At 54.1% G+C, this 15,774-nt stretch overlaps 1 protein-coding gene across 1 annotated transcript in view; it reads left to right on the forward strand.

Annotated features, from left to right (window-relative positions):
- Positions 1-15,774, forward strand: part of herc1 (HECT and RLD domain containing E3 ubiquitin protein ligase family member 1) — a 273,217-nt gene that overhangs the window by 91,833 nt on the left and 165,610 nt on the right. Inside the window, exons 23-26 of the mRNA XM_064983713.1 lie at positions 710-824; positions 2,229-2,280; positions 3,686-3,963; positions 5,822-6,061. Coding sequence (XP_064839785.1) covers positions 710-824; positions 2,229-2,280; positions 3,686-3,963; positions 5,822-6,061 — 685 coding nt within the window. The remainder of the gene's footprint in view (positions 1-709; positions 825-2,228; positions 2,281-3,685; positions 3,964-5,821; positions 6,062-15,774) is intronic.

Genomic DNA, 15,774 nt, shown 5'->3' on the forward strand with positions numbered 1-15,774 from the left:
TCTGACTGTGGTCTGTGTAGTTCTGACTGTATGGTCTGTGTAGTTCTGACTGTATGGTCTGTGTAGTTCTGACTGTGGTCTGTGTAGTTCTGACTGTATGGTCTGTGTAGTTCTGACTGTGGTCTGTGTAGTTCTGACTGTATGGTCTGTGTAGTTCTGACTGTATGGTCTGTGTAGTTCTGACTGTGGTCTGTGTAGTTCTGACTGTATGGTCTGTGTAGTTCTGACTGTATGGTCTGTGTAGTTCTGACTGTGGTCTGTGTAGTTCTGACTGTGGTCTGTGTAGTTCTGACTGTGGTCTGTGGAGTTCTGACTGTATGGTCTGTGTAGTTCTGACTGTGGTCTGTGTAGTTCTGACTGTGGTCTGTGTAGTTCTGACTGTGGTCTGTGTAGTTCTGACTGTATGGTCTGTGTAGTTCTGACTGTGGTCTGTGTAGTTCTGACTGTATGGTCTGTGTAGTTCTGACTGTGGTCTGTGTAGTTCTGACTGTATGGTCTGTGTAGTTCTGACTGTGGTCTGTGTAGTTCTGACTGTGGTCTGTGTAGTTCTGACTGTGGTCTGTGTAGTTCTGACTGTAGTCTGTGTAGTTCTGACTGTATGGTCTGTGTAGTTCTGACTGTGGTCTGTGTAGTTCTGACTGTGGTCTGTGTAGTTCTGACTGTATGGTCTGTGTAGTTCTGACTGTGGTCTCTGTCCTCTGCTATGAAGGAGTGAGAGTCTGAGTACAGAGAGCTGTTCGGTCCAGTCCAGTCCCAACTACAGGCTGATGAAGTCCAGGAGCGAATCAAATCTGTCCCTCTCTGATGAGGAGGGATGCACTCTGGTCAGTCACAACGCTGGGCCTCCTTCGGTCTGCCTTGCCTTTGTCTGTCTGTCTTCTCTCTCATCACTCTCTCTTTCTCTCTCTCTCTGTCTCCCCCCTCTCTTTCTGTGTCTCACCCCTCTCTCTCTGTGTCTCTCTGTGTCTCCCCCCTCTCTCTCTGTGTCTCCCCCCTCTCTCTCTGTGTCTCTCTGTGTCTCCCCCTCTCTCTCTTGTCTCTCTGTCTCCCCCCTCTCTCTCTGTGTCTCTCTGTGTCTCCCCCTCTCTATCTGTGTCTCTCTGTCTCCCCCCTCTCTCTCTGTGTCTCCCCCTCTCTCTCTGTGTCTCTCTGTGTCTCCCCCCTCTCTCTCTGTGTCTCTCTGTGTCTCCCCCTCTCTCTCTGTGTCTCTCTGTGTCTCCCCCTCTCTCTCTGTGTCTCTCTGTCTCCCCCTCTCTCTCTGTGTCTTCCCCCTCTCTCTCTGTGTCTCCCCCTCTCTCTCTGTGTCTCCCCCTCTCTCTCTGTCTCCCCCTCTCTCTCTGTGTCTCTCTGTCTCCCCCTCTCTCTCTGTGTCTCTCTGTCTCCCCCTCTCTCTCTGTGTCTCTCTGTCTCCCCCTCTCTCTCTGTGTCTCTCTGTCTCCCCCTCTCTCTCTGTGTCTCTCTGTCTCCCCCCTCTCTCTCTGTGTCTCTCTGTCTCCCCCTCTCTCTCTGTGTCTCTCTGTGTCTCCCCCTCTCTCTCTGTGTCTCTCTGTGTCTCCCCCTCTCTCTCTGTGTCTCTCTGTCTCCCCCCTCTCTCTCTGTGTCTTCCCCCTCTCTCTCTGTGTCTCCCCCTCTCTCTCTGTGTCTCCCCCTCTCTCTCTGTGTCTCTCTGTCTCCCCCCTCTCTCTCTGTGTCTCTCTGTCTCCCCCTCTCTCTCTGTGTCTCTCTGTCTCCCCCCTCTCTCTGTGTCTCTCTGTCTCTCTGTGTCTCTCTGTCTCCCCCTCTCTCTCTGTGTCTCTCTGTCTCCCCCTCTCTCTCTGTGTCTCTCTGTCTCCCCCTCTCTCTCTGTGTCTCTCTGTCTCCCCCTCTCTCTCTGTGTCTCTCTGTCTCCCCCTCTCTCTCTGTGTCTCTCTGTCTCGCCCCTCTCTCTCTGTGTCTCTCTGTGTCTCCCCCTCTCTCTCTGTGTCTCTCTCTGTCTCCCCCTCTCTCTCTGTGTCTCCCCCTCTCTCTCTGTGTCTCTCTGTCTCCCCCTCTCTCTCTGTGTCTCTCTGTCTCCCCCCTCTCTCTCTGTGTCTCTCTGTCTCCCCCCTCTCTCTCTGTGTCTCCCCCCTCTCTCAGCGTGAAGACATGTTCTGTTTTAAACAAAGTTCCCACTAAGACGTTCTCCTGATGTTTATTGTAGTGTTTTAATTAAAATGTAACTGAAGTGTTTTTCTTTTGCTCTGTTTCAGAGTGGCAGGAGAAACGTGGATCTAGACCTGGCATTTTCTCAGAAAAAGCGAGGTAAAGGAATAATGTCTGTACGATCAGTGAAGTGCATTAGATGCTACTAACCACTACTGCTAAATGACAGCCCTCTCTGCTTCGGTGTAAAAGTCTTCTCCTTGTCTTCTCATTTTCTGAAGCGTATTTGCTCCTCTTGAGACAGTTGAGCCCCAAAAACAAGAGGAGCTCCACGCAAGTACACCATGGCATGTTTCCACCTCTTCCTGTTTCCTCTAGCCAGCTCAACTCTCCATTGGCTGTAGCGTCCATTCATTCCCAGTTGAAGGGTTCAGTAATACGGCGGGCGTTTTTAGTAGAGCTCGGTTCATCATGTTTCTCTTGACCTTGAATCAGCAGGTAGCTCGTCTGGCTCAGATGTGACAGATGTTTTCCTCTTGACCGTACTTCTCTTGCTTGTCAGTTGGTTTTGGTAAAGACGGGTTGAGAACCATTTCAGACTAAAGCCTCTCTTTGTGTTGGTTTTGGCCTTTGCTCATCATCTCAGTTTCCCCTGCAGCATCCCTCGTCGTCATCTGATCAGGGGGGGAGGGGAACAACATGCACACGTTATATTTGAATGTCTGATCAAGGCTGATGGCATGGAGTGTGAGAAAGCAGCCGTGGAATGAAGCCAAGCAGAGAGACGTGGATTGAATGTGAATGGACATACAGTAGTCTATCGCAGCTAGCTTCCATCTGCTACAGTAACACCCAATAAGGTCTTACAGTGGTGCACTTTGTATGGAGTGGATGTTATCTCATCCACCTGTAGAGGAATAGGAGTTGTGTTTCTGAAAAGCTATCTGGCCTCTCTCTCTCTCTCTCTCTCTCTCTCTCTCTCTCTCTTTCTGTCTCTCTCTGTCTCTCTTTGTCTCTCTCTGTCTCTCTCTCTTTCTATCTCTCTCTGTCTCTCTCTCTCTCTTTCTGTCTTTCTGTCTCTCTCTCTCTCTCTTTGTCTCTCTCTTTGTCTCTCTCTCTTTCTGTCTCTCTCTCTCTCTTTGTCTCTCTCTTTGTCTCTCTCTTTGTCTCTGTCTCTTTGTCTCTGTCTCTCTGTCTCTTTCTCTCTCTGTCTCTTTCTCTCTCTGTCTCTCTCTCTCTGTCTCTCTTTGTCTCTCTCTTTGTCTCTCTCTTTGTCTCTGTCTCTCTCTCTCTGTCTCTCTCTCTCTCTCTGTCTCTCTCTGTGTCTCTCTTTGTCTCTGTCTCTCTCTCTCTTTCTCTCTCTGTCTCTCTCTCGCTTTCTCTCTCTGTCTCTCTCTTTGTCTCTCTCTCTCTGTCTCTCTCTTTGTCTCTCTCTTTGTCTTTCTCTCTCTCTGTCTCTCTCTGTCTCCCTCCCTTCCCCTCTCTCTTTCCTCTCTCCCTCCCCCTTTCTATTTCCTCTCTCCCTCCCCCTCTCCCCCTCTCTCTTTCCTCTCTCCTCCCTCAGGTCTACTCCACAGTTCTCCAGACGCCCTGGCTGACTCATGGTTCAGGGTGAAGCACAGTAGGGACCAGCTGTATGGTTCTCCCCTCTACCAATCCTATGAGGAGTCGGACCTGGACCTGAGCCGCTCGCTGGGGGTTCACGCCCTCATAGAGAACATCGTCAGCTTCATCAGTGGAGACGTGGGAACCACCCCCGCTTTCAAAGAGCCTGAGGAGAGCATGTCTACTAGTCCACAAGGAACCATGCTGGCTATGGAGCAACAACAGAACAGAGCTGAGGTGAGAACGATCCTGGTCATAGATCAACAACAGAACAGGGCTGAGGTGAGGACCATCCTGGTCATAGATCAACAACAGAACAGGGCTGAGGTGAGGACCATCCTGGTCATAGATCAACAACAGGGCTGAGGTGAGAACCATCCTGGTCATAGATCAACAACAGAACAGAGGTGAGGTGAGAACCATCCTGGTCATAGATCAACAACAGAACAGGGGCTGAGGTGAAAACCATCCCGGTCATAGATCAACAACAGAACAGGGCTGAGGTGAGGACCATCCTGGTCATAGATCAACAACAGAATGGGGGCTGAGGTGAGAACCATCCTGGTCATAGATCAACAACAGAACCGGGCTGAGGTGAGGACCATCCTGGTCATAGATCAACAACAGAATGGGGGCTGAGGTGAGAACCATCCTGGTCATAGATCAACAACAGAACCGGGCTTATGTGAGGACCATCCTGGTCATAGATCAACAACAGAACAGGGCTGAGGTGAGAACCATCCTGGTCATAGATCAACAACAGAATGGGGGCTGAGGTGAGAACCATCCTGGTCATAGATCAACAACAGAACAGGGCTGAGGTGAGAACCATCCTGGTCATAGATCAACAACAGAACAGGGCTGAGGTGAGGACCATCCTGGTCATAGATCAACAACAGAACAGGGCTGAGGTGAGAACCATCCTGGTCATAGATCAACAACAGAACAGGGCTGAGGTGAGGACCATCCTGGTCATAGATCAACAACAGAACAGAGCTGAGGTGAGAACCATCCTGGTCATAGATCAACAACAGAACAGAGCTGAGGTGAGAACCATCCTGGTCGTAGATCAACAACAGAACAGGGCTTAGGTGAGGACCATCCTGGTCATAGATCAACAACAGAACAGGGCTGAGGTGAGGACCATCCAGGTCATAGATCAACAACAGAACAGGGCTGAGGTGAGAACCATCCTGGTCATAGATCAACAACAGAACAGGGCTGAGGTGAGAACCATCCTGGTCATAGATCAACAACAGAACAGGGCTGAGGTGAGAACCATCCTGGTCATAGATCAACAACAGAACAGGGCTGAGGTGAGAACCATCCTGGTCATAGATCAACAACAGAACAGGGCTGAGGTGAGAACCATCCTGGTCATAGATCAACAACAGAACAGGGCTGGAGGTTATATACAGGGTGTTACGGTACAGAGTCAATGTGGAGGCTATATACAGGGTGTTATGGTACAGAGTCAATGTGGAGGTTATATACAGGGTGTTACGGTACAGAGTCAATGTGGAGGCTATATACAGGGTGTTACGGTACAGAGTCAATGTGGAGGCTATATACAGGGGGTACCGGTACAGAGTCAATGTGGAGGCTATATACAGGGTGTTATGGTACAGAGTCAATGTGGACGTTATATACAGGGTGTTACGGTACAGAGTCAATGTGGAGGCTATATACAGGGTGTTACGGTACAGAGTCAATGTGGAGGCTATATACAGGGTATTACGGTACAGAGTCAATGTGGAGGCTATATACAGGGTGTTACGGTACAGAGTCAATGTGGAGGCTATATACAGGGTGTTACGGTACAGAGTCAATGTGGAGGCTATATACAGGGTGTTACGGTACAGAGTCAATGTGGAGGCTATATACAGGGTATTACGGTACAGAGTCAATGTGGAGGCTATATACAGGGTGTTACGGTACAGAGTCAATGTGGAGGCTATATACAGGGTGTTACGGTACAGAGTCAAAGTGGAGGCTATATACAGGGTGTTACGGTACAGAGTCAATGTGGAGGCTATATACAGGGTATTACGGTACAGAGTCATCTCGGACTAATGTGTGTCAATGTTTTCTCCAGCTGCGTCTGGAGGCTCTACACCAGATCGTGGTGCTGATCTCTGGGATGGAGGAGAAGAGTAGCCAGGCTGCAGGAGGTGGGGGGAGCGGACCAGGAGGTCGACCCAGCCCCAGCGTCGCCTTCCAGTCCTCCTCCCTCCTGACCTCCGTCAGGTTACAGTTCCTGGCTGGATGTTTCGGTCTCGGGACCGTGGGCACCGGGGGACTGAAGGGAGAGAATGTCCAGCTACACCACTACCAGGTACTGGGGGACTAGGGAGAGAGTGTTCAGGTACGGGGGGACTAGGGAGAGAGTGTTCAGGTACTGGGGGACTAGGGAGAGAGTGTTCAGGTACTGGGGACTAGGGAGAGAGTGTTCAGGTACGGGGGGACTAGGGAGAGAATGTCCAGCTACACCACTACCAGGTACTGGGGACTAGGGAGAGAGTGTTCAGGTACTGGGGACTAGGGAGAGAGTGTTCAGGTACTGGGGACTAGGGAGAGAGTGTTCAGGTACAACGCTACCAGGTACTGGGGGACTAGGGAGAGAGTGTTCAGGTACTGGGGGACTAGGGAGAGAGTGTTCAGGTACTGGGGGACTAGGGAGAGAGTGTTCAGGTACTGGGGGACTAGGGAGAGAGTGTTCAGGTACTGGGGACTAGGGAGAGAGTGTTCAGGTACTGGGGACTAGGGAGAGAGTGTTCAGGTACTGGGGACTAGGGAGAGAGTGTTCAGGTACGGGGGACTAGGGAGAGAGTGTTCAGGTACAACGCTACCAGGTACTGGGTGACTAGGGAGAGAGTGTTCAGGTACGGGGGACTAGGGAGAGAGTGTTCAGGTACGGGGGACTAGGGAGAGAGTGTTCAGGTACAACGCTACCAGGTACTGGGTGACTAGGGAGAGAGTGTTCAGGTACGGGGGGACTAGGGAGAGAGTGTTCAGGTACGGGGGGACTAGGGAGAGAGTGTTCAGGTACTGGGGGACTAGGGAGAGAGTGTTCAGGTACTGGGGACTAGGGAGAGAGTGTTCAGGTACTGGGGGACTAGGGAGAGAGTGTTCAGGTACTGGGGGACTAGGGAGAGAGTGTTCAGGTACAACGCTACCAGGTATGGGGGACTAGGGAGAGAGTGTTCAGGTACTGGGGGACTAGGGAGAGAGTGTTCAGGTACGGGGGGACTAGGGAGAGAGTGTTCAGGTACTGGGGGACTAGGGAGAGAGTGTTCAGGTACTGGGGGACTAGGGAGAGAGTGTTCAGGTACGGGGGGACTAGGGAGAGAGTGTTCAGGTACTGGGGGACTAGGGAGAGAGTGTTCAGGTACTGGGGACTAGGGAGAGAGTGTTCAGGTACGGGGGGACTAGGGAGAGAATGTCCAGCTACACCACTACCAGGTACTGGGGACTAGGGAGAGAGTGTTCAGGTACTGGGGACTAGGGAGAGAGTGTTCAGGTACTGGGGACTAGGGAGAGAGTGTTCAGGTACAACGCTACCAGGTACTGGGGGACTAGGGAGAGAGTGTTCAGGTACTGGGGGACTAGGGAGAGAGTGTTCAGGTACTGGGGGACTAGGGAGAGAGTGTTCAGGTACTGGGGGACTAGGGAGAGAGTGTTCAGGTACTGGGGACTAGGGAGAGAGTGTTCAGGTACTGGGGACTAGGGAGAGAGTGTTCAGGTACGGGGGACTAGGGAGAGAGTGTTCAGGTACGGGGGACTAGGGAGAGAGTGTTCAGGTACAACGCTACCAGGTACTGGGTGACTAGGGAGAGAGTGTTCAGGTACGGGGGGACTAGGGAGAGAGTGTTCAGGTACGGGGGGACTAGGGAGAGAGTGTTCAGGTACTGGGGGACTAGGGAGAGAGTGTTCAGGTACTGGGGGACTAGGGAGAGAGTGTTCAGGTACAACGCTACCAGGTATGGGGGACTAGGGAGAGAGTGTTCAGGTACTGGGGGACTAGGGAGAGAGTGTTCAGGTACGGGGGGACTAGGGAGAGAGTGTTCAGGTACTGGGGGACTAGGGAGAGAGTGTTCAGGTACTGGGGGACTAGGGAGAGAGTGTTCAGGTACTGGGGGACTAGGGAGAGAGTGTTCAGGTACTGGGGGACTAGGGAGAGAGTGTTCAGGTACTGGGGGACGAGGGAGAGAGTGTTCAGGTACGGGGGGACTAGGGAGAGAGTGTTCAGGTACAACGCTACCAGGTACGGAGGACTAGGGAGAGAGTGTTCAGGTACGGGGGACTAGGAAGAGAGTGTTCAGGTACTGGGGGACTAGGGAGAGAGTGTTCAGGTACTGGGGGACTAGGGAGAGAGTGTTCAGTTACGGGGGACTAGGGAGAGAGTGTTCAGGTACTGGGAGACTAGGGAGAGCGTGTTCAGGTACTGGGGGACTAGGGAGAGAGTGTTCAGGTACTGGGGGACTAGGGAGAGAGTGTTCAGGTACTGGGGGACTAGGGAGAGAGTGTTCAGGTACTGGGGACTAGGGAGAGAGTGTTCAGGTACTGGGGGACTAGGGAGAGAGTGTTCAGGTACTGGGGACTAGGGAGAGAGTGTTCAGGTACTGGGGGACTAGGGAGAGAGTGTTCAGGTACTGGGGACTAGGGAGAGAGTGTTCAGGTACTGGGGGACTAGGGAGAGAGTGTTCAGGTACTGGGGGACTAGGGAGAGAGTGTTCAGGTACTGGGGGACTAGGGAGAGAGTGTTCAGGTACTGGGGGACTAGGGAGAGAGTGTTCAGGTACTGGGGGACGAGGGAGAGAGTGTTCAGGTACGGAGGGGACTAGGGAGAGAGTGTTCAGGTACGGAGGGGACGAGGGAGAGAGTGTTCAGGTACTGGGGACTAGGGAGAGAGTGTTCAGGTACTGGGGGACTAGGGAAATAGTGTTCAGGTACGGGGACTAGGGAGAGAGTGTTCAGGTAACTGGGGACTAGGGAGAGAGTGTTCAGGTACTGGGGGACTAGGGAGAGAGTGTTCAGGTACTGGGGGACTAGGGAGAGAGTGTTCAGGTACTGGGGGACTAGGGAGAGAGTGTTCAGGTACTGGGGACTAGGGAGAGAGTGTTCAGGTACTGGGGACTAGGGAGAGAGTGTTCAGGTATGGGGGACTAGGGAGAGAGTGTTCAGGTACGGGGGACTAGGGAGAGAGTGTTCAGGTACAACGCTACCAGGTACTGGGTGACTAGGGAGAGAGTGTTCAGGTATGGGGGGACTAGGGAGAGAGTGTTCAGGTACTGGGGGACTAGGGAGAGAGTGTTCAGGTATGGGGGACTAGGGAGAGAGTGTTCAGGTACTGGGGGACTAGGGAGAGAGTGTTCAGGTACTGGGGGACTAGGGAGAGAGTGTTCAGGTACTGGGGGACTAGGGAGAGAGTGTTCAGGTACTGGGGGACTAGGGAGAGAGTGTTCAGGTACTGGGGGACTAGGGAGAGAGTGTTCAGGTACGGGGGACTAGGGAGAGAGTGTTCAGGTACGGGGGGACTAGGGAGAGAGTGTTCAGGTACTGGGGGACTAGGGAGAGAGTGTTCAGGTACAACGCTACCAGGTATGGGGGACTAGGGAGAGAGTGTTCAGGTACTGGGGGACTAGGGAGAGAGTGTTCAGGTACTGGGGGACTAGGGAGAGAGTGTTCAGGTACGGGGGACTAGGGAGAGAGTGTTCAGGTACGGGGGGACTAGGGAGAGAGTGTTCAGGTACTGGGGGACTAGGGAGAGAGTGTTCAGGTACTGGGGGACTAGGGAGAGAGTGTTCAGGTACTGGGGGACTAGGGAGAGAGTGTTCAGGTACTGGGGGACTAGGGAGAGAGTGTTCAGGTACTGGGGGACTAGGGAGAGAGTGTTCAGGTACGGGGGGACTAGGGAGAGAGTGTTCAGGTACTGGGGGACTAGGGAGAGAGTGTTCAGGTACAACGCTACCAGGTATGGGGGACTAGGGAGAGAGTGTTCAGGTACTGGGGGACTAGGGAGAGAGTGTTCAGGTACTGGGGGACTAGGGAGAGAGTGTTCAGGTACTGGGGGACTAGGGAGAGAGTGTTCAGGTACTGGGGGACGAGGGAGAGAGTGTTCAGGTACGGGGGGACTAGGGAGAGAGTGTTCAGGTACAACGCTACCAGGTACGGAGGACTAGGGAGAGAGTGTTCAGGTACGGGGGACTAGGAAGAGAGTGTTCAGGTACTGGGGGACTAGGGAGAGAGTGTTCAGTTACGGGGGACTAGGGAGAGAGTGTTCAGGTACTGGGGGACTAGGGAGAGCGTGTTCAGGTACTGGGGGACTAGGGAGAGAGTGTTCAGGTACTGGGGGACTAGGGAGAGAGTGTTCAGGTACTGGGGGACTAGGGAGAGAGTGTTCAGGTACTGGGGACTAGGGAGAGAGTGTTCAGGTACTGGGGGACTAGGGAGAGAGTGTTCAGGTACTGGGGACTAGGGAGAGAGTGTTCAGGTACTGGGGGACTAGGGAGAGAGTGTTCAGGTACTGGGGACTAGGGAGAGAGTGTTCAGGTACTGGGGGACTAGGGAGAGAGTGTTCAGGTACTGGGGGACTAGGGAGAGAGTGTTCAGGTACTGGGGGACTAGGGAGAGAGTGTTCAGGTACTGGGGGACTAGGGAGAGAGTGTTCAGGTACTGGGGGACGAGGGAGAGAGTGTTCAGGTACGGAGGGGACTAGGGAGAGAGTGTTCAGGTACGGAGGGGACGAGGGAGAGAGTGTTCAGGTACTGGGGACTAGGGAGAGAGTGTTCAGGTACTGGGGGACTAGGGAGAGAGTGTTCAGGTACAACGCTACCAGGTATGGGGGACTAGGGAGAGAGTGTTCAGGTACTGGGGGACTAGGGAGAGAGTGTTCAGGTACGGGGGGACTAGGGAGAGAGTGTTCAGGTACTGGGGGACTAGGGAGAGAGTGTTCAGGTACAACGCTACCAGGTATGGGGGACTAGGGAGAGAGTGTTCAGGTACTGGGGGACTAGGGAGAGAGTGTTCAGGTACTGGGGGACTAGGGAGAGAGTGTTCAGGTACTGGGGGACTAGGGAGAGAGTGTTCAGGTACTGGGGGACTAGGGAGAGCGTGTTCAGGTACTGGGGGACTAGGGAGAGAGTGTTCAGGTACTGGGGGACTAGGGAGAGAGTGTTCAGGTACTGGGGGACTAGGGAGAGAGTGTTCAGGTACTGGGGACTAGGGAGAGAGTGTTCAGGTACTGGGGGACTAGGGAGAGAGTGTTCAGGTACTGGGGACTAGGGAGAGAGTGTTCAGGTACTGGGGGACTAGGGAGAGAGTGTTCAGGTACTGGGGACTAGGGAGAGAGTGTTCAGGTACTGGGGGACTAGGGAGAGAGTGTTCAGGTACTGGGGGACTAGGGAGAGAGTGTTCAGGTACTGGGGGACTAGGGAGAGAGTGTTCAGGTACTGGGGGACTAGGGAGAGAGTGTTCAGGTACTGGGGGACGAGGGAGAGAGTGTTCAGGTACGGAGGGGACTAGGGAGAGAGTGTTCAGGTACGGAGGGGACGAGGGAGAGAGTGTTCAGGTACTGGGGACTAGGGAGAGAGTGTTCAGGTACTGGGGGACTAGGGAGAGAGTGTTCAGGTACTGGGGACTAGGAGAGAGTGTTCAGGTACGGGGGACTAGGGAGAGAGTTTTCAGGTACTGGGAGACTAGGGAAATAGTGCTCAGGTACGGGGACTAGGGAGAGAGTGTTCAGGTAACTGGGGACTAGGGAGAGAGTGTTCAGGTACTGGGGGACTAGGGAGAGAGTGTTCAGGTACTGGGGGACTAGGGAGAGAGTGTTCAGGTACTGGGGACTAGGGAGAGAGTGTTCAGGTACTGGGGACTAGGGAGAGAGTGTTCAGGTACGGGGGACTAGGGAGAGAGTGTTCAGGTACGGGGGACTAGGGAGAGAGTGTTCAGGTACAACGCTACCAGGTACTGGGTGACTAGGGAGAGAGTGTTCAGGTATGGGGGGACTAGGGAGAGAGTGTTCAGGTACTGGGGGACTAGGGAGAGAGTGTTCAGGTACTGGGGGACTAGGGAGAGAGTGTTCAGGTACTGGGGGACTAGGGAGAGAGTGTTCAGGTACTGGGGGACTAGGGAGAGAGTGTTCAGGTACTGGGGGACTAGGGAGAGAGTGTTCAGGTACTGGGGGACTAGGGAGAGAGTGTTCAGGTACTGGGGGACTAGGGAGAGAGTGTTCAGGTACTGGGGGACTAGGGAGAGAGTGTTCAGGTACGGGGGGACTAGGGAGAGAGTGTTCAGGTACAACGCTACCAGGTACGGAGGACTAGGGAGAGAGTGTTCAGGTACGGGGGGACTAGGGAGAGAGTGTTCAGGTACTGGGGGACTAGGGAGAGAGTGTTCAGGTACTGGGGGACTAGGGAGAGAGTGTTCAGGTACGGGGGACTAGGGAGAGAGTGTTCAGGTACTGGGGGACTAGGGAGAGCGTGTTCAGGTACTGGGGGACTAGGGAGAGAGTGTTCAGGTACTGGGGGACTAGGGAGAGAGTGTTCAGGTACTGGGGACTAGGGAGAGAGTGTTCAGGTACTGGGGGACTAGGGAGAGTGTTCAGGTATTGGGGGACTAGGGAGAGAGTGTTCAGGTACTGGGGGACTAGGGAGAGAGTGTTCAGGTACTGGGGACTAGGGAGAGAGTGTTCAGGTACTGGGGGACTAGGGAGAGAGTGTTCAGGTACTGGGGGACTAGGGAGAGAGTGTTCAGGTACTGGGGGACTAGGGAGAGAGTGTTCAGGTACTGGGGGACTAGGGAGAGAGTGTTCAGTTACGGGGGACTAGGGAGAGAGTGTTCAGGTACTGGGGGACTAGGGAGAGCGTGTTCAGGTACTGGGGGACTAGGGAGAGAGTGTTCAGGTACTGGGGGACTAGGGAGAGAGTGTTCAGGTACTGGGGGACTAGGGAGAGAGTGTTCAGGTACTGGGGACTAGGGAGAGAGTGTTCAGGTACTGGGGGACTAGGGAGAGAGTGTTCAGGTACTGGGGACTAGGGAGAGAGTGTTCAGGTACTGGGGGACTAGGGAGAGAGTGTTCAGGTACTGGGGACTAGGGAGAGAGTGTTCAGGTACTGGGGGACTAGGGAGAGAGTGTTCAGGTACTGGGGGACTAGGGAGAGAGTGTTCAGGTACTGGGGGACTAGGGAGAGAGTGTTCAGGTACTGGGGGACTAGGGAGAGAGTGTTCAGGTACTGGGGGACGAGGGAGAGAGTGTTCAGGTACGGAGGGGACTAGGGAGAGAGTGTTCAGGTACGGAGGGGACGAGGGAGAGAGTGTTCAGGTACTGGGGGACTAGGGAGAGAGTGTTCAGGTACGGGGGGACTAGGGAGAGAGTGTTCAGGTACAACGCTACCAGGTACAGAGGACTAGGGAGAGAGTGTTCAGGTACGGGGGACTAGGAAGAGAGTGTTCAGGTACTGGGGGACTAGGGAGAGAGTGTTCAGGTACTGGGGGACTAGGGAGAGAGTGTTCAGTTACGGGGGACTAGGGAGAGAGTGTTCAGGTACTGGGGGACTAGGGAGAGCGTGTTCAGGTACTGGGGGACTAGGGAGAGAGTGTTCAGGTACTGGGGGACTAGGGAGAGAGTGTTCAGGTACTGGGGGACTAGGGAGAGAGTGTTCAGGTACTGGGGACTAGGGAGAGAGTGTTCAGGTACTGGGGGACTAGGGAGAGAGTGTTCAGGTACTGGGGACTAGGGAGAGAGTGTTCAGGTACTGGGGGACTAGGGAGAGAGTGTTCAGGTACTGGGGACTAGGGAGAGAGTGTTCAGGTACTGGGGGACTAGGGAGAGAGTGTTCAGGTACTGGGGACTAGGGAGAGAGTGTTCAGGTACTGGGGGACTAGGGAGAGAGTGTTCAGGTACTGGGGACTAGGGAGAGAGTGTTCAGGTACTGGGGGACTAGGGAGAGAGTGTTCAGGTACTGGGGACTAGGGAGAGAGTGTTCAGGTACTGGGGGACTAGGGAGAGAGTGTTCAGGTACTGGGGGACTAGGGAGAGAGTGTTCAGGTACTGGGGGACTAGGGAGAGAGTGTTCAGGTACTGGGGGACTAGGGAGAGAGTGTTCAGGTACTGGGGGACGAGGGAGAGAGTGTTCAGGTACGGAGGGGACTAGGGAGAGAGTGTTCAGGTACGGAGGGGACGAGGGAGAGAGTGTTCAGGTACTGGGGACTAGGGAGAGAGTGTTCAGGTACTGGGGGACTAGGGAGAGAGTGTTCAGGTACAACGCTACCAGGTATGGGGGACTAGGGAGAGAGTGTTCAGGTACTGGGGGACTAGGGAGAGAGTGTTCAGGTACGGGGGACTAGGGAGAGAGTGTTCAGGTACTGGGGGACTAGGGAGAGAGTGTTCAGGTACAACGCTACCAGGTATGGGGGACTAGGAGAGAGTGTTCAGGTACTGGGGGACTAGGGAGAGAGTGTTCAGGTACTGGGGGACTAGGGAGAGAGTGTTCAGGTACTGGGGGACTAGGGAGAGAGTGTTCAGGTACTGGGGGATGAGGGAGAGAGTGTTCAGGTACGGGGGACTAGGGAGAGAGTGTTCAGGTACAACGCTACCAGGTACGGAGGACTAGGGAGAGAGTGTTCAGGTACGGGGGACTAGGAAGAGAGTGTTCAGGTACTGGGGGACTAGGGAGAGAGTGTTCAGGTACTGGGGGACTAGGGAGAGAGTGTTCAGTTACGGGGGACTAGGGAGAGAGTGTTCAGGTACTGGGGGACTAGGGAGAGCGTGTTCAGGTACTGGGGGACTAGGGAGAGAGTGTTCAGGTACTGGGGGACTAGGGAGAGAGTGTTCAGGTACTGGGGGACTAGGGAGAGAGTGTTCAGGTACTGGGGACTAGGGAGAGAGTGTTCAGGTACTGGGGGACTAGGGAGAGAGTGTTCAGGTACTGGGGACTAGGGAGAGAGTGTTCAGGTACTGGGGGACTAGGGAGAGAGTGTTCAGGTACTGGGGACTAGGGAGAGAGTGTTCAGGTACTGGGGGACTAGGGAGAGAGTGTTCAGGTACTGGGGGACTAGGGAGAGAGTGTTCAGGTACTGGGGGACTAGGGAGAGAGTGTTCAGGTACTGGGGGACTAGGGAGAGAGTGTTCAGGTACTGGGGGACGAGGGAGAGAGTGTTCAGGTACGGAGGGGACTAGGGAGAGAGTGTTCAGGTACGGAGGGGACGAGGGAGAGAGTGTTCAGGTACTGGGGACTAGGGAGAGAGTGTTCAGGTACTGGGGGACTAGGGAGAGAGTGTTCAGGTACTGGGGACTAGGGAGAGAGTGTTCAGGTACGGGGGACTAAGGAGAGAGTTTTCAGGTACTGGGAGACTAGGGAAATAGTGTTCAGGTACGGGGACTAGGGAGAGAGTGTTCAGGTAACTGGGGACTAGGGAGAGAGTGTTCAGGTACTGGGGGACTAGGGAGAGAGTGTTCAGGTACTGGGGGACTAGGGAGAGAGTGTTCAGGTACTGGGGGACTAGGGAGAGAGTGTTCAGGTACTGGGGACTAGGGAGAGAGTGTTCAGGTACTGGGGACTAGGGAGAGAGTGTTCAGGTATGGGGGACTAGGGAGAGAGTGTTCAGGTACGGGGGACTAGGGAGAGAGTGTTCAGGTACAACGCTACCAGGTACTGGGTGACTAGGGAGAGAGTGTTCAGGTACTGGGGGACTAGGGAGAGAGTGTTCAGGTACGGGGGGACTAGGGAGAGAGTGTTCAGGTACAACGCTACCAGGTACGGAGGACTAGGGAGAGAGTGTTCAGGTACGGGGGGACTAGGGAGAGAGTGTTCAGGTACTGGGGGACTAGGGAGAGAGTGTTCAGGTACTGGGGGACTAGGGAGAGAGTGTTCAGGTACGGGGGACTAGGGAGAGAGTGTTCAGGTACTGGGGGACTAGGGAGAGCGTGTTCAGGTACTGGGGGACTAGGGAGAGAGTGTTCAGGTACTGGGGGACTAGGGAGAGAGTGTTCAGGTACTGGGGACTAGGGAGAGAGTGTTCAGGTACTGGGGGACTAGGGAGAGTGTT

The sequence above is a fragment of the Oncorhynchus masou genome, chromosome 2 (genome assembly GCF_036934945.1).
Source record: "Oncorhynchus masou masou isolate Uvic2021 chromosome 2, UVic_Omas_1.1, whole genome shotgun sequence".
NCBI lineage: Eukaryota > Metazoa > Chordata > Actinopteri > Salmoniformes > Salmonidae > Oncorhynchus > Oncorhynchus masou.